Source organism: Amphiprion ocellaris, chromosome 1 (assembly GCF_022539595.1).
Source record: "Amphiprion ocellaris isolate individual 3 ecotype Okinawa chromosome 1, ASM2253959v1, whole genome shotgun sequence".
Taxonomy (NCBI): domain Eukaryota; kingdom Metazoa; phylum Chordata; class Actinopteri; family Pomacentridae; genus Amphiprion; species Amphiprion ocellaris.
In genome coordinates this window covers 26385352-26399078 of record NC_072766.1, presented here as the reverse complement: position 1 = coordinate 26399078, position 13727 = coordinate 26385352, and the positions used below count along the sequence as shown (strand labels likewise).

The following is a 13727-nucleotide window of genomic DNA, read 5'->3' as shown; positions in this document are numbered from 1 at the left end:
TAATTCTAACAGCAAGCAAACAAAAATGAAACATTAACAGTTGCGCAACCTTAATTGTGGCAAGTCTATTTAGCTAACAAATGAACAAACCCGTCAATAAATAAAAACCTCACTGCTTGGTTGAAGTTCAAGGACTGCAGCGTTGCGTTACTCCCTGCAGCTTACTTCTATGTGTCTTTTTTTGATGTCATCATATTCCTCTGTCATCACCTTTTTCTCCTCTTTGTTTTGTCTACATTGTTCATTTCTCCTGCATTTCCTTCATTGTCTATCATCTTGTCTGTCATCTGCCATCAGTTTGGCCTTTTTCCAAGCTTGGTACAAATTCACATTTACTCCTAGTATTTTATCTTAAAGTCTTTTCTCTGGGTGTGCTCCTCCACCCTTACTTTTTACCTTCTCTCCTTTGCATTCCGCTCTTTTGTCTCCCTGCAATCCTTTTGCCTCTTGTGGCTGCTTGTTGCTTGCCCTAGCTTCTTATTATGTCGTTCCTCGCTGTGTCGCTTCTTCCCTGTATTACTCCTGTCAGACCTCTGAAATCTGTCTTCATCTCCTGGGAAAATGTCACGTCAATCTCGACGAGTAGGCTTTGAAGCTGTGCCAGACGATCAGTTGGTCAATCTACCTTTTAACCTGTTTTGAGTGCCTGTCTGTGTGAGTTTGCACATTTACTGTTCTGCACTTGCCTACATCTGGTATACACATGCTTATTTACACACATAAAAGGTCTTTTTTTCCTTCTTATATTGTGGTCAGGTTTTTGGTTGTGACTGTATTCCTAACTCCCACATTTCTGGTTGCCGTAGTGTCAGTGTAGGGAGAGGTTGGGATGACAGCATTGGCTCAGAAATGGAAAAAAAAACCCTGAGAGCGGGTGCAGGGTGAAGAATGCTTGAGAGAGTGGAATGTGTTTCATACAGAAGAAAAAGAGGTGGATGGCCCCAGGCAGGACAGTAAATGAGAAGGGAAAGACTGATATAACTGAAGTGTTGAGGGAGTGAGGTAGAGCCTAAAGACAACAACGTATGAGTTAAACAAAGGAGGCATGCTTTCGATTGAACTGATATATCAAATTTACTCTCTTCTTTTCGGTCAATTGTTCAGTCTCAGCCAATATATTAAAATTAATTGGATCATTCCTGAAGTGTAGTAGCAACTCATCTTGCAGCTGCAGCGAGCTAAATCTGCTTGGAGGTAATTGAATGAAAGTTTAGTTTTGAGGAAAAGAAGGCTAACAACAAACTTAAACTCACTGTGGTTAAAAAAAATGGCACTGCAAGAACTTTGGATTTATTTTCTTCTTCTTCTTTTTTTTTTTTTTTTTTACCTGTATGAGAGACAGGATAATAAAGTATGAGGCACTTGTCACAAACACACATCTCAGACTTGACAAGGCAATTAGAGAAGAGCAGCTTATCATGTGCTGAACAACACCTAATTTCATTTAGCTCAAGGTGAAGATGCAGCAAGATCCATGTCATGAAATTCTTCGAGAAGGTGGTGATGAGGTGATTGCACACAAATTTTAAGAATCAACACAGCTCAGTACATGTAATAAGTCAGTCTGATAAAAAGAAAATATATCACAAAGGCACAGTAAGAAGTGAAATGTCAGTAGAAAGCATTCCTGAATTATTTGAAAGCAGCACAATGTGTAAAATGTCAGTTACGGTTAGAAAGTTAATGAAAGAGTGAAGTAAGTCAAGAGGTAAAAGAGAGAGACAGATGAAACGGATGCTGATAGACAGACTGGCATTGCAAGAGATGCAGCAAGAGAGATGACGAAAGCTCAGCAGAAGTGAGACACAGTGGATTGAAGAGCAGTAAGAAGGGAATTTGATTTTTGTCAGCCTCTTTTGACTTCCAACTTCAACTGACTTGAGCATGAAGACAAATGTCAGAGTGGAGAAGTTAGTGCTGGAGTTGTGTTTCCATTTTTTCCATTGGTAATTATAATTCTAGCATATACTGAAACCACCTCAGTTTGTGAGACTCGGAGTTAACAGGAAAGTGCCAAATGGGAGTTTTCAAAATGAAACTTAAGAACAAATGCTTTACTGAATCCCTAATTCTGGCAGTGGATGTGTGAGAGTCTAGCTTCAGGGTGGCAGGGGGGGAAATTGGGACCAATAAGCTATTGGACATGAACTGTGACAGCCTATTATTATTTTTAATTGAATACAGCCAACAGAGACATGCTGCAGTACTGACATAAGCCATAATTTCAAATCATAATTACAACATATTTTGGGAAAGCATTGCAGTCACATTTGTAGCTTTTTCCCACCATATTTCTTGAATTGAATGTAAATAAATTAGTCTTTTAGGCTTATACTTTTCCATAAGTATACTTTTTGTTCTCACATCCACAAGAAGTCGAGTATGCACTAATGAAAATATGGAACAGCCCTTAAAGTTCAGCTGCATAGCAGTCTTCTTAGGAAAGACTTCAGTACTTTAGCATTATGGATTGCACGTGTCAAGACAGCTTCCCACTAAAACAGACTCTTCATGAGCAATAACGGCAACAACAACAAAAGTAAAATTACAAAAGTTATATTCTTTTGACTTCATAAATACAGACTCAGCAGAACATTGAACACCCTGCTAGACATCTAAAAATACTTCAATGAGTGGCAAGAATTGAAGAGAATGTATAGAAATGAACATTTATAAAGTTGTGAGTCTCAGTTCTGACAGTCTCTAGATACAAGCTGCTGTAGCATGAAGAGGTCACTTCGGTCACCACTGTTACAGAAACACTCAGATGCTTAGTGTTTAGTGTTATGTGTCTGCATGAACTTTGGAAGTCCTGTATGCATGATGATGGATTGCCAGTGCTGGTTGCAAGGCATGCATTCCTGTAATTTCTTACATATGGTGGAAAGCACACAAGCAGTCCTAACCACTTCATTAACTTTTAATTTCCCATTTGAGTAAGTCAGAAAATAGAATGCAATAACTTTTGTCTGATGTCTGTTAACTGCTATGGAATGTAAGGAAAAAAGTACATCACAAAAGCCTCTGTGTAATAATCCTCATTAAAGCTAATGTACAGAGACAATATTAGCGGTTTGGTAAGTTACATACCAGGCCGTCATTGTGTGTTCTTTCATATATGACACTCAGTACACAACTTTATTCTCTGGCACACATTAGCCCGTTACAGTGGTTTCAGTGCTGTTTTAGATACTGGAATACAGCATCAAATATTTGTTGTCAGCAAGTCCAAAGACTATTCAATAGCAGCTCTCAAAACTAATATCTTAAAACCTAATGTTGTCAGAGAAAGTTCCTAACCTCTCACCAAACCCCCTTCCCATCTCTTTTGTTCTGTCTCCATCTAGAGCTAATAGACGGGACCCCCACCTTGAAAATCAACCACGGATCTGGCACAGTGGTGCTACAGTTGCCAGGCAACGTGAATGTGGCAGACAGGCGGTGGCATCGGCTGGATGTCCGCAGCAACAGCAAGGTGGGACGCTTCATCCATTTAACTCCAACCGCCACTTATTTAGCAAATAAGCTCCAACTATATTCACACTGCACTATAGTGGCACATGAAAAACATGCTTTATTTTTTTTTGTAGGTCTACGGCTTTATCGCTAAAAGAAACATTTTTAGCGTACTTTTATGATACTTTCTGAAAAATGTAAGATGCCTGTTACCAGTAACCTAATTTGTCCTTTCCACACACATGATAGCCTTCATTATTATTTTCTTATTTTTTTTTTTAAGTGTTTTCATTTTTTGCTAGTGATTATGTATGCGGTGTACCTGGTGCATTTCAGCTGCTGTGTGTTTTGAGGTTGAACAAATCACAGATATAATTTATAAAGAGAACACTTGTGGTGAATGTGTTTGAGCATGAGTTAAAAGACTTCAATAAACCACTAACACAGTGCGGCTGTGCAACTGAACTGCACCTGCTTTGGCTTGAAGTTGCAGCATCTTTACTGAACATCCACCTGCAGCATTGGCCTCAGGATGACTTAATGCAACCTTAGCTAGTAATAAATGAATTTTGTTTTGGCAGCTACATTTATAAAATGAATTTGTGTATTGCACACAACTTGAATGTTTATTGGAACAGTCAAATGCATCTAGATGCACAGTCAAGGTTGTGTCCAGCAGGGACGTGACTAGAGCCCAGCTACAGAACAGACAACTCAACTTTACTCAACTTTAGTGGTGCAGATTTTGTCTCCGGCTGACTTATGTTGTTTCTGTCAGTGCATTTGGTATTGTAAACAATGTGAGAATAAAAGGGGTGGTGTAACTTATCGTCAATGTTACAGTAGATTCCAATATTCATCGTATTGATAATTCAGAAATACATGTCTTCAGAAAGACAAGAAAATCTAAAAGGAACGTTGGAATGGGGTGGGTGGTATGATCACAAAATAATGTGAATAGAGTGTGACACGGTCATGCATGTGCACTGAGTGTGAGTACTACCATTCATAAGTCAGGAGACTGTACATATAAGAGTGATGTGGCCACCATGATGTCACCCAGTGATCTTTGAACTACTGTTTTAAAGCCTTGAACTTGGCAACTGACTGAAGAGCAAAAGGTTGGATCTGACTTTGAGTTCGATATGGTAGCAACCTGTCAATTACAAGGTAGCCCCTCTCTCTTATTTATTTTTCAAGATTTTTATGGTCTTTTTTTGCAGTCAGAGTAGTCATCATTAGAAAGAATGCAGATTGAAGGCATTTCGCATCACTTTTCAGCCACAAAAGCTATAGATACAGTTGTGGAAACAATTATTAGACCACCATTGTTTTCTTCATTTTCTTGTTCATTTTAATGCCTGGTACAACTAAAGGTACATTTGTTTGGACAAATATAATGATAACAAAAATAGCTCATAAGAGTTTAATTTAAGAGCTGATATCTAGCCATTTTCCATGGTTTTCTTGATAATTACCAAAATCATTTAAATTCTTGCATCAATAGCTATGTCAGAAACAGTGCTTTTAGGCATTCCATGTTTTCTTGTGTGTCCGTTTCAGTCACATGATGCACACAGGAGTTAGTACTTGATTGCATAACCATTGTTTTTGATGACTGCAGCCATGCATCCTGGCATGCTCTTCACAAGCTTCTGACATTGTTCTGCTGTCACAGCAGCTCATTGCTGTTACACAAATTGAAACAAATTTGCTTTGTTTTTGGGCTTGTCATTCTCCATTTTGCATTTGATGATTTTCCACAGGCTTTCAATTGGATTTAGAGCTGGTGATTGAGCAGGCCAAGGCATGGTTCAAATGTTCTGGTTCTCCATCCAGGCTTTAACTGACCTTGCCATGTGGCAAGGGGCATTGTCTTGTTGGAAAATCCAGTCATTGGAGGCAGGAAAGAGTTTTCCAGCTAATGAAAGAAGACTGTTTTCAAGAGTAGCCCTGTACATGACCTGGTTCATTTGCCCTTCACACAATTGCATTTGCCCTGTTCCACCTATACTGAAACAACCCCAGATCGTCACTGATCCACCCCCATGTTTTACTGTAGGGGCAAGACAGTCTGGTTTGTAGGCTTCTCCAGGCTTCCTCCTAACCAGTAAGTTGGCTGGAGTGGGCATCAACTGAAAACTGGATTCATCACTGAAGAGAACCTTAGCCCAACCATCAACAGTCCAATCCTTGTGATCCCAGCAAAGAGTAACTGGGCTTCCCTCTGCCTTTTGTTGATGAAGGGCTTTTTCTGTGCCCTGTGTGACTTCAAACTAGTTTCAAGAAGTCGGTTTCGAACTGCCCTTGCCAAACAAGTCACATTTCTTGACAGTGCCCACTCATTTTTAAGGTCCCTGGAAGTCTGACTATGATTCCTGACACAGGAATGGATGAGTGCATGCTCATCTTGTGCAGTAGAAAGACGTTTCCTGCCACGACCAGCTAGCAATTAGATAGTGCCATGTTCGGCTTGTTTTTTCGTGGTGTAATGAACGGCTGTCTTGGAGATCTTTGGTTTTTTCACTACCTGTCTCTCACTCATGCCAATTTCCAGCAGTGCCAAGATGGCTGCCTTTGTGGCGTCACATAACTCTTTTGTTTTAGGCATTATGTGAGAGCTGACAACTTCTGAGTTGTGCTGCAGCTTGAATGTAAGCAGGAAACCACTCTAGGCCTTTGCATTTGCAGTGCTGCTTCTGACATGAAATGGCCCCTTATACACCCTGGGAATACAGTTAAGCTTAAGCATGTCAAACAGGACATAAAGTATCATATAAGCTGCATTTTTGTCATGTTCATTGTATTCTTCAAGTAATATAGCTTAGGTTGTACCAAGCATTAAAATGAATAAGAAATTGAAGAAAACAAGGGTGGTCTAATAATTTTGTCCATGGCTGTATGTTTTATATACAGCCTATTTGTTCCTTGTGACATCGTGGGGTCAGTATATGATCTGTGTTGCTCTCTTGAGCAGAGAGCAAACATCCAATTCTGTGTTGGAATATCAACAACAAAGAAATATATTAGACAGCCTACAGCAATAGAGCAATGAGCCAGACAAGATGTTTTTGGATTCCTGTTTCAAGAGGGGCCGGACATGACTGAGGGGCAACAAGAGGTCAGGACATTCTTCCATGAGCATAACTCAAAAATGTCCAAAACATGGAACATATTGTGCATCAGAATTGCAGGATCACCATCAAGGAAATTGCTAACACCGTCAATGTAATTTGAACATGCACTGCCAAGTTAATGCCCAGGCTCATAACTCAGAAGCAGTGCTGTGCCCCAAGCCTCAAACAATCTCCATCAACAGGCCCAGGATGACCCAATCATCAGGATTATCACTGCTTACGAGAGTTGGATCTATAGATAAGGCCCAGGAACAAAATAGTAGTCTCTACAGTGGAATAAACTGCAGTCTTTAAGACTGAAGAAGGCAAATCAGATCAGGAAGTTGACCAAGGGCATGCTCCTCATTTTCATCAACATTCAGTGGGTTGTGCCCCCCAGTGGGGCTGACTGCCAACAAAGACTTTCATGGTAGTGTCCTGAGGGAGAACATTTGGTGGAAATGACCTGAACTGTTGCGCAATAGCTATTGGGTGCTCTGTCATTACAACATATCCACTCAAAGCACATAAAAGATGTCATATTTTTGGCTATATCGACACAAATATTGCTCTCTGCCCGCCCCACTTGCCAGATGTAACTTCCTGAGATTGCTCCTTTTCCTCAAAATGAAATTCCAGCTGAAGGATTGCTGTTGTGACACAGTACAGGAGATCCAGTGTGCATTGCAGGCACTGCTGGACACAGTGCTGGGAGTGGTGTTTCACTGCACAAGGTCACAACTTTATCATGGATAGTAGGCAAATTTTTTTTCTGCTTTTTATAGGTGCAGTCTTGAAACTTTTTGATCACATCTGGTATTTGGTTTCTGTTCCCATTTTCAGATATCACAAGAAGAGCACCAAGTTAATCCTTTAGTACAGTTGTACATATTATATGTGACAAACCTGAAATTTTACCTCAAATTACCGGGCAGTGTTTATATCCTGAGTTTTACAAAGATTGTGTTGATGAGGGTTCGTACAACATTTATGTGAATGTATTGCAGCTGTACATGTTAATTGATATATGTAGTTAAACAAGGAAATATATGATACTCATGGATTGTTGAGCAGCAGAAAGTCTCCACTCTACATCTGAGTATTTATTGGTGGCTAGTGGTAAAGATTACCAGCATGCACAACATCCTCATGTGATGCAATTATTTCAACTGGTGTCTTCTGTCTTTCTTGTAAAATCTTAACATGATCACATCTTCAACATTATAGACTCAAACAGACTACATATATCACCATGGCTCCATTCAAGTGTGATTGATACAGTTATTTCATAGTAAACGAAACAGGGTAGATGTTAGTGATTTAGGATTATAAAAGTGTCTGTATTCCACAGCACAAAAGGGGATAATTGTGGTAAGAGTGAGACGAATGATTGCAATAGTCCTCCTTTGACATTCTCCGCCCAGGATAATTTCAAGTGAATTCAATTAGAGTGAAATTAAGCTAATCTTCATTTGACTGAAAACCGCCTGCAGCTCTTTACCTCCAAGGATTCCAATTCCCAATAGTTTCCCCCTCTTAAATATGAACAAGACAGTGGCTGATTCTATTTTTTAGAGGCTTTGATATAATCCACCCCGATAGCTTCAAGCTTCACAGTCTCATTATGAGCTTAGGACACCTAAAAGTAGCATTAGGATTGGTTGCGTCTCAGCCGTCTTTCATCCCGACGTCCTAAACTCATTTAATCAAGGACCACTTCAGTAAAAGCACACGTCAGATTTTTATCTGTACTCTATAGGATAAAAGCCCTTCCATACTTAGCACCATCAGACGCCTCTTTAAAATCTAAAATTGAATAACTACACTCATGTCATCCTTAAATTATTAATTGCTTAATTTAGCTGGCACAGGCCTATAATGCTCCCCTACACACACACACACACACACACACACACACACACACACACACACACACACACACACACACACACACACACACACACACACACACACACACACCACCTTACACTAGGTCTCACTACTTTTTTAAATAAAGCCATACCATCAGGAAGCTTGCTTTGCCACTAGTCTGTGACTGAAATATGTGTGAAATTTGTTTCTTTTACCAAACTGTTCAATCTAATACCACACGATCATTGTGACAAAAACACACCACTTTTACTTGTCTTTTCGTTTGTTAAATTTCATTTGAATGAAACAGCTGCAGGGTCAGCTTGACTTCTATACATGTGTAAACACAGAGGACATTTACTCAGGATTGAGATTGAGAGCAGCCAAATGAATGCATACACCAAGGTAAAATTCAACACCCGTGAATTTACTTTTTACACATCTGTGGCAAAAGCTTTTATATTTGTGATGTCAGGACAGATAGGAAAAATGTGTATATATATATATATATATATATATATATATATATATATATATATATATATATATATATATATATATATATATATATATAGCTGTTTGAAAAAGTAGTTCACGACAAATTTGTGCAATGAAGACTTTGGTTGATGTGAACTGGAACACTCATACAAAAAGAATAAACAAAGCAAACATGCTATTTCATGTGGCCCAACACATAAACCATATCTAACTATCATTATCCAGTTAGAAAACATTTTTTGTAATCTTCCACGGCTGGTATATGTTTTCACTCAGAGTGAATAACCACAAAACTTTCAATTCTTGGACATATTAAACATAACGATAACAACATTTTTCCTATCTGTCCTGACAACACAAATATAAAAGCTTTTGCCACAGATGTGTAAAAAGTAAATTCACGGGTGTGAATTTTATCACACTAATGGCTGGAACTGTATGCTAAATAAACTGGCACATACACACAGTCATTTTAATGATTTTCATGCCAATTTTTTTAGGATGTATGAGGCAATAGACCAAATTTCCACAGAAAACACTGCCGTCTTTTTAAAGACTGTATTTTTATACTATCCATATGCATCATACCAAGTGTGATGGGAGCTGTCATGTATTGGATGTATAGGTTGTCATGAATGTTGCTTAACCACATTTTTCATTACTTGTTAAGACACCAAGTGCACAAGTTAACAAATTTAAGATGTGAAGTCTCACTAATGTGCGTACATGAACAAGAGACGTAACTGACAACAGTGCAGTGTTAACCACTAATGAAAGACCCGTGAGTCAGGCTCTGCTCCCGCTATAGTAATAATCCTTAGAGATCGCTTGACAGCAACAGAAAAGACACTCATAATGCAGATAAACAAGACCTTCATAAATAAACTGTCTCTGACATTATTTCTATACAACATGTCCTGGTTTATTTTTCTCTTCAGGAAGTACGTTTCACCCTGGATCGATGTTCAGGTGCAGCAGTGATGGAAATGGAGGGTTTAGGGAGCTGGCTGACCACAGAAGACCACTCCTCCTGTGAGGCGATGGGTGTTACACCCAACACTGACAGGTACACACAAGCACCTGAACAGACAAATGTGTGCCTCTATTTTTGTAACAAGTGTGACTTTATGTGTTGGGTTGTTCAATTTGCTTTTGGTCTGGCCCATGTACTTATATATTCCCATTTTTAAAATGGAACTAGTCAAAAACTCATGCTTTCTTTTTTCCATTGCAGATTTGAATCAAATTTTGAATGTGGTTACTGCGGTGTGCTAAATCACTGCTGTTTCAGTTATTTAAAGGAAAAAAAAAAACAACGTAAGCTCCTTAAACATGTTAAACATAAATCTAGTTTGCAATGTATTGCAAGCTAATTATTCAATAGAACTTGTTTAATCATAGTTTGTGCCTGGTATGGCATGTCTGCACTTATTAAAAACTGTTATTAAAGTGTGTTCTGTTAATTTCTGTGTGGAAGTAAGCGAGCGGGTGACCTAGACTGCTCTCAATGATTGCTTATATTAAATTTTCATTGGAGGCAGCTCTCCTTTGATTGTAGCATATTAGTATTGAGTCCAGTCTCTTTTTCATGACTGAGATGTCTTTTCAATGCTATGAGGGAATTTATTCAAATTTGGAACAAACTTCTACTTGGATTCGAGGAACTGATTAGATGTTCGAGGCCAAAGGTGAATTGTCACTGCGACTTTATGTCCATCCCATTCTTGTGAACAAATCGCGGAATGCCTTGATTGATTTTTGTTACATCTGGCACAAATGTTTACTTCGGCTCAAGCGTGGATTGTTTAGAATTTTATAGTCAAAGGTCAAAGATCACCGTGAACTCACAAAACGTATAAAAATTCACAAACTTCACCGGTTGGCAGAGGCATGCCTCAGTAATGCAGTGTTGTAGTTTTGACCACATATGAAAGGGAGCCCCTCCAAATATTTGTAGAATATTCAGTCTTAGATATAAATGATGGTTCATGTCTAAAACGTATGGTGAAAGAACAAAAACCTTATTGGATTCAAGTTACAAAATGCTATAGTTCCAGAGTATTTACATTGAAAACACTACTTTAGTTTTGCTAATAGAAAACATATACATATCTGCAATACTTTGTGTGGCACAGGCTCAGATATACAGCATTCTTATGTTCTAATATTAGGATCATCACCTTTAGATCAAATGAATAATTTGATTTAGGATTTGCCGCCTGCCATTTTACTGCTGTGCCACTGCAAAAAATGTTAGCAACAGTGTCATAAAATCTAATAGATTTGTATTCCAACACTTTCTTTCTTAGGATTTTCCAATCCTTCTGACAATTGTCCCCTGCATGTATTATTTGTGCCAGTTGGTATATGGTGTATCCATACTTCTGTTTGTTTCAGACATCTCAACATGAGTCAGGTGCTCCAGCTCGGCGGTGTGAACGAGGACATCCCCTACATCTACCCTCAACTTCAGCACAAACACTTCACCGGCTGCATCCGCAACCTCATCGTGGACAGCAAGGTAACACACTAGAATACAGTGGCGCCCATACACACCCATAGAGAACTACACAACCATTAGCACACCAGCATGCAAGCAAACGCAAACTCACACCTGCATTCGAGCTGATAAATGGATTAATAACAAGTTCCAACATTCACAGTACCCTTGTGCCATGTAAGAGAGTTTTTTTCTACGCTTTTAGCTAGAACCTCAAAGCATTTTCAAATGCTACACACATGCACTCTAAGAGTGAAATGGAATAGGAACATTTCCACTCCTGCCCAGTCTGACTTCAGGTCAGTACTTTGAAGTAACCTTCTGTTGCTCTGTTGGAGTTCAAAAGTTAAGGACTCCATGCTTAACCATGACAATCCGAGCCCAACCCCAACTAAACTCAAATCACTTCTGTATGAACACAGGACTGGTTTGATGGCCTTGTGTGAACTTTCTGCCTTCTAAAGCCTAAAATGTAGATGAAAATAGCATTTTATGCAACAATTTTTAGCTTGGCATCAAATAAACCTGTGACAAACTGTTAAATTTTGACCCTGTTAGTCCAAAACTGTTGAGGACGCCTGATATAGCTGGTATTTAGACATAAATGTCAGTCTTTTATACTGGATTCCCAAAGGAGCAGACTGTGTAAGATGCAGGTTTCCTGATAATCAAAAACGCAGCAGCAAGTTATGAATTAAATATGTGTTTCAAAGATGCTTCATTTACTGCTCCAATAAATATTATGTTACTGATTAATCTTTTTTATATTACCCTTGTTACTTGTTGTGAGAAATATCATCTTCTCACAGTGCTTGCATCTATTCAAGAGTGTCAATTGTGATTTAAACTTAATTTACGCATGGTGTAAATTTTCCTTTGCATTTACACATGCTTTCAGTCTGATCATGACATTGTTGCATTCTCCATATAAGGGGAAGGTGAGTAGGAGGGCAGCAGTGGTCCACATCTTTTATGATACTTTCAAAGCAGGGAACAGAAGTTTTAACAGGGTGTTTTTGCTACAGTAGTGTTGCAGCAACTTTGAACACTGCAATAGTGGCCAGTTAAAATTAAATAAGAGAAACAAGCAACTACTGAATCTTGCTGGACTCTTCAGTGAAGTTCTTCAAATGCTCAAGATGTTGAATATATGCATGGTGTTATTAAAGAATTAAAAAAACTTATGTGGAGAGTCAAAACTATGATGAACTCTGGTATGCTTTTTAATGCAGATGAGCAGGACTTTTTATTTAAAGCTGAGTCGCATATTTTATCAAAACATTTCTTGATATGAAAAACCAGCAAAGCTGCATATAAAATAACCTCCCTAGAAATTAGGGATATAAGAATATACATGCGCACAGGCAAATGCAATTGCATCTTTAGCTAGAGCTGCAGCAAAACTCTACTTTTCTCGCTTGAAACCAATTCCACCAACTTAACTCAAGGCATCTGTTCATACTGAGTTTGTTGTGTTTCTTCTTTAAAATGAAGCATATAAACCCCACAGTATGGACTTTAACAACACAGTGGAGATTGGTTTGTGCAGTTTAGGTTGATATTGCTCAAGATAATTTCTGATATTGTGTTTTTCGGGTCACAACAACAACCACAAAAAAGTGTTAATAATGTGAGCCTAATACAATGATCTTACTACTGCTCAACTTATCAGTCACAAACCATTCCATTACTAGGCCTCTGCCTTTTCAATGCATACTGTACTACTTGCTGTTGTTCCAACAGTAGCACAGTGCTATATTGTGACAGATTTTCAGTAAACTGGCTTTTTGAATCTGACCTGATTTCTTAAGCAAACCTGTTCTTTAATGAACTATAATCAATTGTTTTTATATATATATATATATATATATATATATATATATATATATATATATATATATATATATATATATATATATATATATATATATATATATTTGCTTAATTTATAAGTCTGAAGCGTCTTTTAGTGTATGTGCATGTGTAACTTTGTTTTCTTCCTTTTTCTGTTGATCCAAACATTACAAAAATCTTCCATCCACTGGTATGAAAGTTTGCGTATACACATATGTTTTGTGTGGGAAAGAACATCTGTCATTCCTGACAGCTATGTTGAAATGAAAAACAACCTCAGTCTATCGTTTAGTTTAACAAGCTTCTGTCTAGTAGTCTGAGTAGGTGCCTTTTCTCCTTAAAGACAATTTATCTGTACCCATTCAGTAGACCTGTATAAAGCTCTATTAAGATGGTGAATCTCAGGAGTGGGGATATCAAACCATATACAA

At 38.3% G+C, this 13727-nt stretch overlaps 1 protein-coding gene across 1 annotated transcript in view; it reads left to right on the top strand.

The window, feature by feature from the left end:
- Window positions 1-13727, top strand: part of LOC111563846 (neural-cadherin) — a 375623-nt gene that overhangs the window by 281162 nt on the left and 80734 nt on the right. The window contains exons 28-30 of the mRNA XM_055010997.1: window positions 3348-3475; window positions 9881-10008; window positions 11340-11463. Coding sequence (XP_054866972.1) covers window positions 3348-3475; window positions 9881-10008; window positions 11340-11463 — 380 coding nt within the window. The remainder of the gene's footprint in view (window positions 1-3347; window positions 3476-9880; window positions 10009-11339; window positions 11464-13727) is intronic.